This window comes from Sceloporus occidentalis, unplaced genomic scaffold (assembly GCF_023333645.1).
Source record: "Sceloporus occidentalis isolate IW3139 unplaced genomic scaffold, rSceOcc1.0.p SCAF_3, whole genome shotgun sequence".
Taxonomy (NCBI): domain Eukaryota; kingdom Metazoa; phylum Chordata; class Lepidosauria; order Squamata; family Phrynosomatidae; genus Sceloporus; species Sceloporus occidentalis.
This window is the reverse complement of record NW_028316983.1, coordinates 103,907,275-103,922,077: the sequence shown is the minus strand read 5'-3', so window position 1 is coordinate 103,922,077 and position 14,803 is coordinate 103,907,275. Positions and strand designations below refer to the sequence as shown.

General features: G+C 38.8%; 1 protein-coding gene across 3 annotated transcripts in view; it reads left to right on the top strand.

Moving 5' to 3' along the window:
* ARHGAP29 (Rho GTPase activating protein 29) overlaps positions 1-14,803 on the top strand; it is an 82,309-nt gene that overhangs the window by 27,758 nt on the left and 39,748 nt on the right. For all 3 annotated transcript variants that reach the window (XM_089515706.1, XM_089515707.1, XM_089515709.1), the window contains exon 3: positions 11,028-11,171. In XM_089515706.1, the coding sequence (XP_089371832.1) occupies positions 11,028-11,171 (144 nt within the window). The remainder of the gene's footprint in view (positions 1-11,027; positions 11,172-14,803) is intronic.

Here is a 14,803-nt window from a genome sequence, read left to right as displayed (position 1 = left end):
AATGGTTCTTCATGTTCTAAAATAGGGATTTCTTCAGAGGTATGCACATACTTCTCATATAATGCTGCCCTTTCTCCATTCCTGTTTGGTCTGTTTCTTTGGAATAGGTTATATCCGTCTGGTACTACATTCCAGTCATGAGACTCATCCCACCAGGTTTCAATTGTTCCTGTTAAATCATATTTGCCTTCCTGCGTTAAGTTCATCTTGTTTATTTCTCATGATCTGTGCATTAGTGACATGAAAGACCATGGCTCATACTTTCCAGCTGCTTCCTTGTTGTTTTCTGTCAGTTGGTGTGTACTTATTTTATCATCCTAAATCTCCCTGTATCATGTCAGTATTTGGTTTTCACCTACTGTCGGGAATACTATTTTCATCCCCCACTTAGCTAAGTTTAAAGCTCTACTATTTATGTTTGTAAGATCCCAGGAAATATGTTTTTAACCAACCACTGTGAGGTATAAAGCATTTCTTGGCAGACCATTCTTTAGATGAGAAGCCAGATGAGAAGTCAAATTTTTCTAACGGCACCATCAACAGAGCTAGTGGTTGACTATCAGTATTTTTCTTCAGACAGCGTATAGCTAAAATGTTGCATTCACTTAATTTTTTTTAAAAAAATTAATTTTTTTAATGGTAACAAACATAACCAACAAACAATGCATGTCAGTGTGAAGTCGAAGGCTTTCATGGCCAGCATTCATACTTTTTGTGGGTTTTTCGGGCTATGTGGCCATGTTCTAGAAGAGTTTATTCCTGACGTTTCGCCAGCATCTGTGGCAGGCATCTTCAGAGAATGTGTACAATGAGGTATACCGAGTTGGTGTGACCCAACTATCCAACTAAGAGGTGAAGTAGATGCCCATGATCTCCTGGGAACCCTGGAAACTGGACAGCCCGCTCTCAAAGCAAGCCACTGGCTCAGTCCCAAATGGGCCCCTGGCAAGGACTGGATTTTGGCCGCTCCTAATGTTTAGGTGGAGTCTCTTTTCCTGGAGCTTGCATCAATTGTTCCTGATCCTGTTCTCTGGAGAAGCAGAAAACAAGCTTAATCCCTCCTCAATATGACATCCCTTCAAATATTTAAACATTTATTTAAATATTTAATAGTTTTCATTTAGATAGCTGTAAAAACTAATTAGAAACATACATAGAGATTGGCCTCTAGGTTGGCAATGTATCACATCCTGTATCAGAGGTGGTATGCTTTTGCATATCCGTTGTTGGGGAATGCAAGAAAGAGGTTGCAGTTGCACTTGTGTCCTTTTGAGGTGGTTAAAATAGGCAACTGGTTGGCTATTACATAATGATGTATTAGAGAAGCCCTTAGTCAGATCAGGCACATTTGTTTGTGTTCTTAAATCAGCCCAAATGTTGAAAAACCTATGGGGACTTGGTAAGTTCTTAAGGAATGAAATACAGTGGGCCCTTGGCATTTGCTGGGGTTTGGTTCCAGCACCACCTGTGGATACCAAAGTCCATGGATGTTCAAGTCCCATTAAAGACAGTGGTATAGTAAAATGGTGTCCCTTATATAAAATAGCAAAATCAAGGTTTGATGTTTGGAATTTATATATACAATGGACCCTTGTTATACGCTGGGGTTTGGTTCCAAGATCCTCCGTGGATAACAAAATCCATGGATGCTCAAGTCCCATTAAATATAATGGCATAGCAAAATGATGTCTCTTATAAGAAATGGAAAATCAAGGGTTTATATTTGAAATTTATACTTTTTAAAAACATTTTCAAACCATGGATGCTTGAATCCGTATATAAAAAAAATCTGTGTATAAGAAGGGCCGATTGTATTTGGAATATTTTCAAGCCATGGATAGTTGAATCTATGGATAAAGAACTGGATGTGGAGGGCTGACTGTAGATTTTGCAAACAAAAATTGTCAAAGAATTGTTGTTGCTGGTGTTTCACTTACCATTTTGTAGCAAATCATTCATTTTCAGTTTTTGTCAAGTCCACAGAGCAGTGGTGGACAACTGTGGCAGGGCTGAGGCGTTTGTCATTACATCTCCGTGGTGCATTTTCAGCCAAAAAATGTGATTCTGTTTTGACACACAAGTTTTACTTTCCTGTATTTTTCAGCAATGTTAACTCTTTATTTTTTAAAAAAGTTTTATTGTGTTTGATGTATAGTCAAAATTAAACTCTCATGTTTTGGGGTTGTCTTGAGGGTTGGGGGCAATTTTCATGTAACCTCCCTCCAAATTTATATGTCAGGACTTTGGAGGAAGTCTCTTGAGGAAGCCACAAAAAATGGGGTTGAAGTTCCATATGTTTCCCATGGACTACCATTTGCCCACTCCAAACATAAGTACTGTATAAAAACAACTGCTTTGTGTTTTACCTTTTATTTTCCTACTTCAGAAAGTAAACCAACCATTTCCCCAGTGAAGCAAGTCGAGAACAAATATTTCTTAGGTTGACTGAGAGCAGAGCAGACTATCTCATGATGCAAGATAGAATCCAGACTGTCAAAACAGGTTTCATTACAGTGTCTGAAAGAACTTCTCCCATTCCATTATCATTCAATCAGCCTTGGCTATGAATTCCTATAAGTTGCCTAAAAATTCTTACCACGTGTATTTTTAAAAAAAAAAATCCTTCCATGTTCTCACTGGAATTTACTCCCAACTGGAGAAGTAAAATGTGATTGGAGATGCAAAATGTGACAGGTTTGTCCTCACATGTGAAGATGGATAATTAATGCAATGTTTTGCCTATTCTGGGGCGGGGGGAGAAATGAATATTTCTGTACAGTTCTTACTCAATAGTCACACATCCCATTGTGTTCTGAGATTTTTTTTCCAACATAGAAGTCTACATTTGTTGGGTTTTTTTTTTTCATTCAAAAAACACTGTTTCAAGTTAACCATATAGGTCTTTTTTACAATTTTTTCTTTTCTTTCTTTTCACTCCTTTCTTTGCACAAAAATTAGCAATCTTGCACAAAGACCAGTGTGGCAGTATGGAGACATTGTTCTTTGCACCAAATAAAACAAAATAAAATAAAATCTGGCTCTGCAAATACTAGGTGGAAACTATACAATTTTCATTCCTGCATTATAGCTGACTTTTTTGTACTTGATCATTAGGTGCATTTTTGTTCCCTAATTCCTTAGACCTGGTCCATTCATGACTTTTGGTAGTCCAGTTTTGCCTGATCTGTTCAGGGTGAGGTCAGCCCCTAGCTTAGTCTTTAGGGGGCTTGAGCCTCTGCCCCTGTTTTGTCCTAATATTAGAGACTTGTTTTGTTTTTGCTGGTGAAGGTTTATCATCTGTGTAATCAATCTCCAAACCAACCAGGGTAACTTATGGAGTTTATCAGACAAGGGAAATTGGAAGTATAATCCAATGGCAATCATGGGGTTTAACGTTATTGCGTGATAGACTACCACATGCAATTTTGGACAACGAGAAGTCAGTCTGAACGCAATCATGGAGTTTCACGTTATTGCGTGAGAGGTGATTACATGCAATTTCGGGCAATGGGAAGTCAGTTCGAACGCAATTCGAATTCATGTAAATTCGCTGAACTAGCGAATTCACGTGAATGCGTTCTGACCCCACTTTCTTTTCATTCGAAATTAAGAGAAATTCCTCCCGTGTGATAAACTCCTTCTGTCTCCAGCTGTTCAGTAGAAGCTGAATCTGTTTGTTTCCTATGGCATAAGAGTGTGTGGGCTGTTCAGCATTTGTTAAAATTATTGCTTGCAACCAAAGCACTAAATTGATTACCAGAAAAAATGTTGGAATAGTAAGAGACATGCACGAAACATCATAATAGTCTGTATACAGCATTAATTCAGGCTCTCTGTTTAAAAAGCATATTATGGTCTGTTACAGACTGCCAAAATAAAGCTGCTTCGGGTCTCTTTGGAGGTATGCTGTTTAAATGATGCATGGGTCCTAAGAGTCCGGAGGTTGCGCCAAAGCCACACTCCATTCCTAAGAATTGGAGTGCAGCTTTGGTGCAGCTTCCGGATTCTTAGGATGCATGCATCATTTAAACAGCATACCTCCAAAGAGACCCGAAGCAGCTTTGTTTTGGCAGTCTGTAACAGGCCAACTTCCACTCATCTTATTATTCCACACAATTTTTATCTGCTGCCCTGACTTCAGTTTATAACAAGGTGAAAAAAATAGTCTGACTTGGTGAACTCTGCGAAATTCCTTCAGTACCTAGCCAAAGCTATCAAGGATCTGAAATTTCTTAAGTGTATTGACTGTTCTAGACATGAACAAATATGCCAGTACTCATGAGATTGCTTTTCTACAGATTAGGTTTTATTCTTTTTGCCCTCCCTAACTTGATGTAATGTAATAATCTTTTTGGTGCATGCCAAGTTTAAATTGTGAAGGTATGTTTGGAAGAAAACAATAGCTGAGCATGTATTCCAGCTTCTGCAGCACTAACAGAAATAACAAAACTTCCAGTACAGCATACTATGTTCCTTCCTGTCTTTTGTGACACACAAATGGGGAAGAGAATTAGGTCATCAGGAATCCTTTGACTATAATAGATCTGCACTATGCCAGGATATGGACTTTGTCACCTTTACATTTATGTCATGGAAGTCTAATTTGCTTTATTGAAGTTTAGAATTAATTATAATTGTGCTGCAAAAGCTCAAGAATATATAATTGGTTACCAGTATATTGCATATGTTTCCAGTGTGTTAAAGTGTTACCTTTTTAGTTATACTGCCACTGGTTTTAAAAATACCTTTAGTCTTTTGTTCATAATGCACTATTCAACCTTGGAGAATTTTGGCCTTCCGCTGTTAATCCCAGCCTATTCAGACTTACTCCACTCATGCTGTTGATGTTTCCCAGGTTCACCACCTCCCTGCTAGAAATCCACTGGAAGTCTGGCACATTGATCATCAGGCCCACAGTTTGCAAAGCATGTGCTGTACCGCTTCCTGTGGTCTGTCTCTTAAATAGTTGCACATCTTCTTATTTAGCAGAAATAGAGGAATTATTCCATGAAGCTGAAAAACAAAAAGGAACTGGGTATTTGAAACTGAAAATACCCATGAATAGGGGAGGGGGGGAGCCTGCAGCTCTAATAGTTCTTGCCCTTTAACAGTGTAGGAAGAAACCCCTTTATACAGAGGACACATTCAGTGGCCTTATAAATCCTTCACTTCATATTTTATCTCAGGATGGCTACTGCCCAGTTAAACTGTTAAAGGTTACTTTTAAAATGTTTATGCTAAAAGCTGCAAGCAGAAAACATCTTCTCTTCTTTTTTTACCTCAGTGTCACCTCAGCATCCAGAACAGAGCCTGACAGAACAGTACAAGTCACAACATGACTCAGCACTTGTACTGTGTGATATTCTTCCTCCACCATTTTATTTATTTACTTATTTAGAGCACTTATGCCCCACCTTTCAGCCAAAGAGGCTCCTAGAGTGGCTTCACAGGTTATTAATTTCATTAATTAATGAACTGCCCTTGGGATTACAATCTAAAAAGACACAAAACACAATTAAAAGGGAATGGCACAGAGGGAGGGAATTCAGTTCAGCAAATGCCTTTCATCAGCCGCTGGAATCAAAGCATGATGGGCCTGGCTGCTGTTATCTCCTTCAGAGGCCAGAGAAGTGAAAGTTGGGGACTTTAAAGGCTACAGCTACATCCCAAAAGGACTGTAGTTATTCTCCATTCCAGTACAAATGTAACATGCAAGGATAATGGTGATTCTTCATTGTTTCATAAAAGAGCAATAGAAAACAACTAGTTATTTCCAGCTACTTGCTTCTAAGCTCTGCCCGTTATTTAGAGCTTCTAGAAGAATTCTTACTTCATCCTCATAGTGAATTAAATATGGGAAAATAACTTACCCAGAGTGTCTCAGAATTTTATAACTGATCCAGATTTGGCCTAATCTACTGATCAGTGCAACCCTCAAATTATTACATTTGTTATATTGGTGGTTCTCACTGTTTGTAAAAAAAAAAAAAAGAGAGAGAGAGAGAGAGAGAAATCCCTTTTAAGGATATTGAATGTAATTTTGCATTTTGTATGTATAATATTGTGCTTATTTAGTTAGAACAGGTTTTGGAGTTTTTGGTGACTTCCGGGTTAAAGATGGTGCTATGGAGCATCCCCCTTTAGTGACTCCTCAGAGGGATCTGTTCTGGATGTGGTGATCACCAGCCGGCAACCAATGGGAATTGCCTCCTTGTTAAGAGAAGCTTGGCAGAGCTTCATTTGTGTCTTAATTCCTTTTCCTAGTATCAAGGTGACAAGTGTATTGCCACCATGACACAGATGGAATGGAGGAGACCAAGAAGAGTTAACCATCCGTGCCACATTCAAACCAACAAAACTTTCTTAACTTCCCTGATTATCATCCTAAAGAATTAAGGAAATTTACTAGCTGACAGAATATTTTTTCCAGCATCAACACTTGTACAATTGAAACAGAAACTCAACTCCAAAGGCAAATGGATTTAAAAGTGAAAGACAGTGTTTTCCCCCCTTTATTTTATAATAAACGTAAATACTAGCAACAAAAGGCAGTAAATAGAAATTAAAACATGTGAATTCAGGAATTTAAAACCCCAATTTATGGATTTGGAAAGAATCTACTATACAGAAAGACGTGAATCCACTCACTGATGAAGGCAAAGACATTGTTGATCATTGCAAAATGGCTGAGGTACTGAATAGTGGAGATTACCTTCCAGTTTATAGCACATGGACTACGAATTAATCTGGTGAAGGTGGAAAGAAACAGGGACATCTAGTGTGAACTGCACTAACTACAACAAAAGAGGAATTACTACTTTCTGTATTTTGAGAGCTGTCATGACCGCTATCAGAATGTCTAGAGACAGAAAATCAAAGACAGAATTGTTGTTAATTAGTTCTAGAGGAATTAAGATAGATGAGACTACAGATTGATATAGAGGAAAATTGAAAAATGCAATTTAAAAATTCTTTGAAGGCAAGGAAGACACGAATCAGATAAAACAATTCCCTATCCAGATGACTTTGGAATTTGTTGGGACAGAAGGAAGCAATATTGGATAGAAATGTGAGGGGCTGGAGAAACTCGTATAAAGCAACAATACTCATGATGGAGAAATGGAGACTGGTCTGGTGAGCCGAAGTATTGTAAAAAGGAAGCAGTTAGAAAAGATTTCAAGAAAACCTGTTGGGACAGAAGGAACTAACATTGGAAGGAAGAATGAAGGATTGGAGAAATCTATGGAAAATAATGCTATTTATTGTGGAGAAATGGTGATCATCTTGGAAGAGTCAAGAGAACTGCAAACTGGGAGCAGTCTGATGGAGGAGAGCAGTCTAATCATAGAATCACAGAGTTGGAAGAGACCGCAAGGGCCATCCAGTCCAACCCCCTGCCATACATCAAAGCATCCATGACAAATGTCCATCCAGCCCCTGTTTAAAGACCTCTAAGGAAGGAGACTCCTCTACATGCCAAGGGAGTTTGTTCCACTGTTGAACAGCCCTTACTGTCAGGAAGTTTCTCCTAATGTTGAGGTGGAATCTCTTTTCCTGGAGCTTGCATCCATTAAATCCATGTGTCCCTTTGACTTGCTTTTTTGCCTCCCACTTTTGGGTCCTTGAACTGTTTGTCTTGTTCCCTCTATGACAGTTTGACTATTTTCTCCAGCCCTTTTGCCTTCCAGAATCCCTTCCCCACATAGCTCAATTTAAAGCCCTCCTGATCAAATTTTTGAGACTATTGGCGTGAGATGCAACCCATCCCTTGCCAGAAGTCCCTCCTCATGGAACCTCAGACCATGATCCAAAAATCCAAATTGTTCTTGGCGGCACCATCTGTGGAGCCAGTTATTCACCTCTGCTATTTTCCTCTCCCTTCCTGGACCATGCCCTTCGACCGGGAGAAGAGATGAGATGACAACCCGTGAATCCATCCCTTCCAACTTCCTACCCAAAGCCTCATAATCCCTTATGATATTCTGAAGGCTGTGCCTTGCAGTGTCATTGGTTCCCACATGAACCAAAGGAAAGGGGTAACGGTCAGTAGGCTTGACAAGTCTTGTCTGCCTCTCTGTCACATCACGGATCTTTGCCCCAGGGAGACAGCACACCTCCCAAGACATCTTGTCAGGCCCACAAAGCACTGGTTCAGTGCCTCTCAGCAAGGAGTCCCCCACGACCACCACACGCCTCCTCCGAGGCTTAGCAGCGGCTGTTCCCTTTGGTGGAGCTCTCTGGGTCCCCTGCTCTGTCCCTGCTGCTGTTAGAGAAAGACTGAAATCGATTCTGTAGCTGTAAGCTTACAGAATGTTCCCTGGTTTCCCTACTTCTGTGTGTGACATTCCTCCAAGTATCTACTTCTGTTGTGTGTGAAGTGACCTCCTCCTCCCCAGCAACTTCCTCTGTGTGTTTCCTGTCCAAGACCTCTTGCTCTCTATGATGCTGAAGTGTAGCTACCTGGGCCTCCAGCTGCTGTACTTTCTCTTCTAAGAGGGCTACCAAATTGCACTTAGTGCAGGTGAAGTTCCCCACATCTGTAGGCAAGAGCCAGGGAGAATATAGTGGGAAAGATCAATTGTTTAAGAATTTTAGATAATAAGTCCACTTCAGGATTTTAAATCATGGTATAGTTACACTCGTCTTATGCAAAAGTTGAAGTTTGGAAAAAGAGCTTATGTAAAAAAAAATCAGAAAAATAACTCAGAAGATTGGCTGGATATTATACAGTTTTGGAATAAGAAGTATGATATTTTCAAATGTTATGCAAAAATAAAATCTGGGAAAAAATCTTGTGTGAAATTGAAATAACTAATTGCTAGATTGTTGGTTGGAGCCTATATGGATCTGGAACAATAAGTATAGTTTTTGAGGGTTTATAAAATTAGTTTTGTAGTAAGGTTTGTAAAGAAAAAATTTTGAAAGAAGGGAAAGAGATGAGGAGGAAGAAAGTAGAAAATGTGGTAGCATGATTTTAGAAAGATAAATACATTACCTATTTAAATTCAAATGGAATTAGCCAGCAGATTATTGAGGAGAAATAAGAACTTTATAGTTTTGAAGGCTAGTAGAGTCAAATAACATGTAGAAGTGAATTTTATATATGGGTGTGTGTATGTATATATGTGGGTAGATACAGATATATTCACAAACATTAGCTTGCAATTTGAAAGTAATTTATCTCCCTTTTCTGGGTTTTTTGATATTGTGTTAGTTTGTGTAGTATGTTTGTGTAGTTTATAGATATAGTTTTGTTGTAGGCCTTTTTGTAGCTTTACCTTTATATGTTTTATATATTAAAATGTATGTGTTTAAAAATATTTTTAAAAAAGAAGTTTTTTTTAAAAGATCCTAAAAACTTAAACACACAACTAAAGCAGAATGACCATTTATCAGCAAATTTGTTTTCAGCAGTGCTTTTGACTGACACCATATTTTATTATCTCTTACTGTACTTGCTAAGTGCTTTTCTTAAGTGTCCAAAAGTGCAGTTGAAAGAAAATGAAGTGCGTCTAAGTCCTATTGAAATAGATTAATCTAGGTGATACTCTTCTTGAATATCCATTAATTTTATTAGGGTTTAATATGTTTGTATTCCTTGTTTATAATTACTTAGAGAACAATGCTATTTTGGATGTTTTTATGCTATCATTTTAAAACTTTCTCTTCCTGTTAAAGCAAATTGGCTTCAATTATGATTGTTATCTGGCCTTTTTTCCAGTTTGGAAGTCAAAGCAATTTACAAGCATTAAAACAAATAATTGAAAATTGACAACATACAAAAGTTTAAAAGCAACTAAATTTCCATAACATTGGAATTAAATCATAAAACAATCATAATCAACAACAAATGATAGTCTAGCTCTTTATACAAGGCCTGATTCCCCTAAAAATCATTTCTCAAAGGCCTGCTAGAATAAAGTTTTTTAGCATGCTTGCCAAAAGTTAATAAGGATGGTGCCAGTCTAGCCTATCTGGGAAGGGAGCTCCAGAGCCTGAGAGCAGTCACCAAGCAGGCCCTGATGTCAAAAATACAGGCACAGGCCTGTATGTTCTCATACTGCCAAAATAAAGCTGCTTTGGGTCTCTTTGCAGGTATGCTATTTAAATGATGCATGGATCCTAAGAATCCGGAAACTGCACCAAAGCTGCACTCCAGTTCTTAGAAATGGAGTGTGGCTTTGGCGCGACCTCCGGACTCTTAGGACCCATGCATCATTTAAATAGCATACCTCCAAAGAGACCCGAAGCAGCTTTATTTTGGCAGTCTGTAACAGGCCACAGTCCTTCATATAATGTGAAAGTGAGCTGTACAGTATATGGCTTTATAAACATCACCAGTGGAGCTGTTGTAACAAAGAAATTGTGCACTCCCTGTAACCAGTTCTGTCAGTTACTGGGACTGTTTGAGAGCATGTCAGAGAAAAATGGACTTAGGGAAAAAAGTTGGTTCATCATTCCTACAGCCTAGAATGTCCTGTTTGGCCATCATTGCCTGCAGGACCCCACAGGTGGTTCAGAGTCAGACATGGCAGTGGAGATTTACCACAACATTTATAGGCCTCTGGCCATGGACTCCCCACCTCTTCCATGGAGGTGAGACATTTACAGCATTCTGGAGACCATCAGCAGCCCTACTTGGAAGCTTATAAGTACCTCCTTATCGAGTTAATGGAGTATTCCCCAACTAGATGTGATGAATTTCAACTCCCACCAGCTACCATTGTCATAGTCATTGTCCATCCAGCTCTGGATAATGAGAGTTGTGATCAACACATATGAAGAGTGCTTCATGGGGAAATGCTGAGTTAGTATATCTTGGATTATTTATTATCAGTTTTTCAGTATAAATCTTATTATTTTTATTCAGTGACTGGTTTGTGCACTCAAAATTGAATACATTTTGAGTACTTCTATATCACAATGTCTGAAAAGGCTTGATTTTTAAAAAATGAAATAATATTCAGAGGACTACATGGAGATGTTTATAACTACTGTATTGAATAGTTTTTCCATTTTCTTTTCAGAAAATCAAGGATGTTTGCATCATGTTGTTCATGAACGTTTGGGTGAGCTACTGCGTGTGCTGAAAACAATAATAAGCAAACACCAGAGTCTCAATTCAGTTGACATTCTAAGTGCTGCTGGAACAGTCATTGCAAAAGTGAAAGGTAAGAAGAAGGAATGTATTGGATTTTTGTATGTGAATATAAACTGAAATAAGTATAGTCTTGTGATGTAGGGTAATACTTCAGGTAACACAGATAGTGCTTCTGAAATGTCTGTACTTCCCTTCAGTCAGAAAAGATAATAAAATGTAAAAACATTCTTCAAGATGCCCTTGTTAATATAGCCCCTTATATCTCCAGCACATATACATGTTTTCTCCATTGACTACTTAAATGTTTATTAAAGGACCATATGGATATTTCTTCCCACTTAATAATTCACTACATTGGTGTATGACAGTAATATTTAACATTTATGTAAGGTTTTATTTTTTGTAGCCAAGGTGCTTCAGATATTTTATTTTCAAAAATTCAATAGTTGTCACTATACGTATGATCATGGAGATCAGTGTTTTTGCTGTATTACAGACTGAGAACTGAGACTTACCAAAAGAAGCCATATACTGTAAATCTACTTAATAAATACAGCGTGCCTGTGCCATACATGGGCTCACCGTATGTTGACTCAAGGTCACGCGGATGATGAGTTCCGGCCCTCTTAATGGTGCATGCGGCATGTGAGAGTGCACCGCCATTAAATTCAATGGGACTTGAGGTCCTGCGGTATTTCCCTTATGCAGGGGCGTCCAGAACGGATCCCCCATGTAAAACAAGGGTCCACTTTATATAGTTGTGTACTTTGTTTTAACAATTCTGTAGTAGAAATGTAGGAGTCAGCATGTTCACAGACATTCCTGGGGAGTTTGCATTTCATGCCTTTTCTATGTTTTGTGGTCTAGTTCTGTAGTCATGTTCAGAAATGATACACCTAAATTGTTTAGCAACAAAAAATTTATTTACTGTTCTTTTTTTAAAAAATGTTTTATTCCCATTAAAGTACAGTATTGTCATAGGTTTCCATTAAAGACTGTGAGTTATGTTGGTGCTTGAAATAGAATTGGGTATGCTTGATCCAGTCAGTGTGGATAACATGTATACTGTTGAGTTGGTTTGAAGGCAGATGTACACAGTTTTATCATCTTGTTTTGAGGAACAGTTGTTGCTTAATTCCAGATTGAGAGTGAGAAAGAGAAACCACAAGTGCAAAAACAACTTGCTGTTGTGTAAGTGAGTTGTGAAACAACTCGCATATCAAAAGAGAGCACTTTTTTCAGAATCTTCTTGATTATCAACCAGTTCTCAGGGTTGCCATTCAATAAACATGTGCAGGGATGCTAATTTTGGCTAAGTTTCACATATGCAAAAGTTACTAGACTGGAGCACAATCCCTGAATCTAGCGAGACTAACATGAGTTGGTGTTTCAAAATAAGTTATTTTTGAAATATATATGAAGGTTCTTCTTCAGCATCTCTTTGCAGTTCCACATGTGGTGCTGAGCTTGTAGAAAACAACTTTAGAACTTTCTAGAACTAAACAAGAAAGCTTTGATGGGACTCCTATCATGGCGTTTAGTGTGCTTTTTTCCCCTGCTTCAGTTCCTTGACTGCTATCAGGAGGAAATGTTTTCTTCCAAGCAAATATGATCTGGTCCTTTGACTTCATTTATTTTTCTCTTTTCCTTTCTCTCTACAATGTTTTTCTTTGTATATTTGCTTTAAAACTTTAGTTCAGTCAGCTTTACATTGATGGGCTCCTCCATTGCTCTAAGTGGGTGCCCATGGTGTAACAGATAGTCTTTAGAATATCTTCCACTTGTGGTAGAAAGCTACCCCAAAACAAGAGCATGTAGAGGAAGATCTCTCTTTTCCAGCAGGCATGTCAGTGCTACTCTTCTCTGATGTAAGTCATGCTAGTGAAGACAGACCTCTTGTCAGCAGATGTCGAGGTTAAAGTTTCCAATGTTCCACCAACTTTGAATCTTCGCTCCACTTCAGTTCCAGTCATATTTGGTTGATGATTGAGACTGTCTCCTCTGGGCCTGAGGCAAACACCTCTCTTCGGAAGTTGGACCCACCCTCAACGTTTGACATGGCTGTCGCCACCTCACTATCTGTGTTAGCTTCAGAACTCACGTTGCAATGACTCCCTTGCCATGAGAAAAAGGTCTTGTCTTGGCCTATTAGCTTACATCTGTAGCTACATATTCTTTCTTTTCTAGTTCTTCAGAACAAGAAAGGAAGGAAGAGAACTGGGATAAGCCTCAAATTATTCAAACTCAATCTCTGCCAGATTGCATTGCATCCTTTTACTTGCTTAATAAAGCACATTTTGGTTTACTACACATGGTGCTTTATATCATGACACTCCCTCCTCCTTTGACTACAGCTTGCTAGTCTAACCCATTTGTGTGATTCATAGGGACCATGACGAGGAAGGGCAGGTTGCTTACCCATAACTGTAGTTCTTCAAGTGGTCATCTGTGAATTCACACAAACCCGCCCATCAAATCATGTCCTGCACTTGTTTCCTCAATATGCTGCTTAGTGACATCAACTTGGAACTCAGGGAAAAGAACGAGTTATATATACAGTGGGTGGAGCTATTGTGAAAAAGTCTTCCCTAGTAATTCTAGAAAGTTCCAAATGTCTGCACAGGCTCAGGAAAACCCATTTATGTGAATTCACAGATGACCATGCAAAGAACTGCAGTTACAAGTAAGCAGCCTGTCCTTTTTTGCCTGCCACTGCATCATCATCAACAGTAAGCATATTGGTCAATCTACCTTTGGTTTTGACCATTTCAGCATAGCAGTTTGTTAGTACTTTGTTAGTACGAGTTGTCTAGTGTTCAGTGGTCAAAGCCATGTTTGCCGCCAGGACTTCTTTCCTTGCTGACTTCCTTTAAAAAGTGCCTCTCTTGTGGAGCTAAAATCAGGGATAGGATGGACAACTGAAGTGTCTTGAGTTGTCTGGGCAAAGCTCATTTGGTTCCATTTTGTGTCCACTGTACAGCAAGACGAAACCGGGAGTTGTGACTGAAGGCAGCTATATGAACAGATTGCATGCCTGTAACTGTAGTTCTTTGTGTGGTCAACCCTGTCCATTCTTCCTTCTTTGTGTCCTACCTATCCTATAGATTGCTGTATCAGCTTTCATGTAACTGGTGGTTTTAGTGAAAAGGCCCCCATGTAGGGCTACTGAAGGTTGGTGGTGCTTCCACCAAAATGCATATATAATGCTCTAGTTAGGTTACAAAAGATACACTGCACAGGCACAGGGAAACCAGTTTGTGTGAATTCACAGATAACCACTCTAAGAACTACAGTTATAGATATACCACCTGTCCATAGAGCTGCACAAATGACCACTTGAAGAACCATCGTTACACTAAACAACCTGTTTTTTTTACATGTTTACATATTGAAAACATGGCTTCACAGCTAGTCTTGGCGGAAGTCAGGGTCTCAGCTTTCTATGTTTATTTGGACGCAGATGCACATTTTTGTATCAACTAAATGTGATAAAACTTGCTTTACTATCACTTCATACAGATAGAAGTTAGTTGATTACTTGGCCCTGGCCATCACCAGATGATACATTTTTAAAACTCTTGAACATTTTGGACAATCTAAAATTTTCTTCCCATGAAATAATAAGCATAGTGGAGAGTGTGGTTTTGTGTAGGTGTGGGTGTGTGTCCATACGGTTGCCTATGGGGTGGTGCATTTACTATG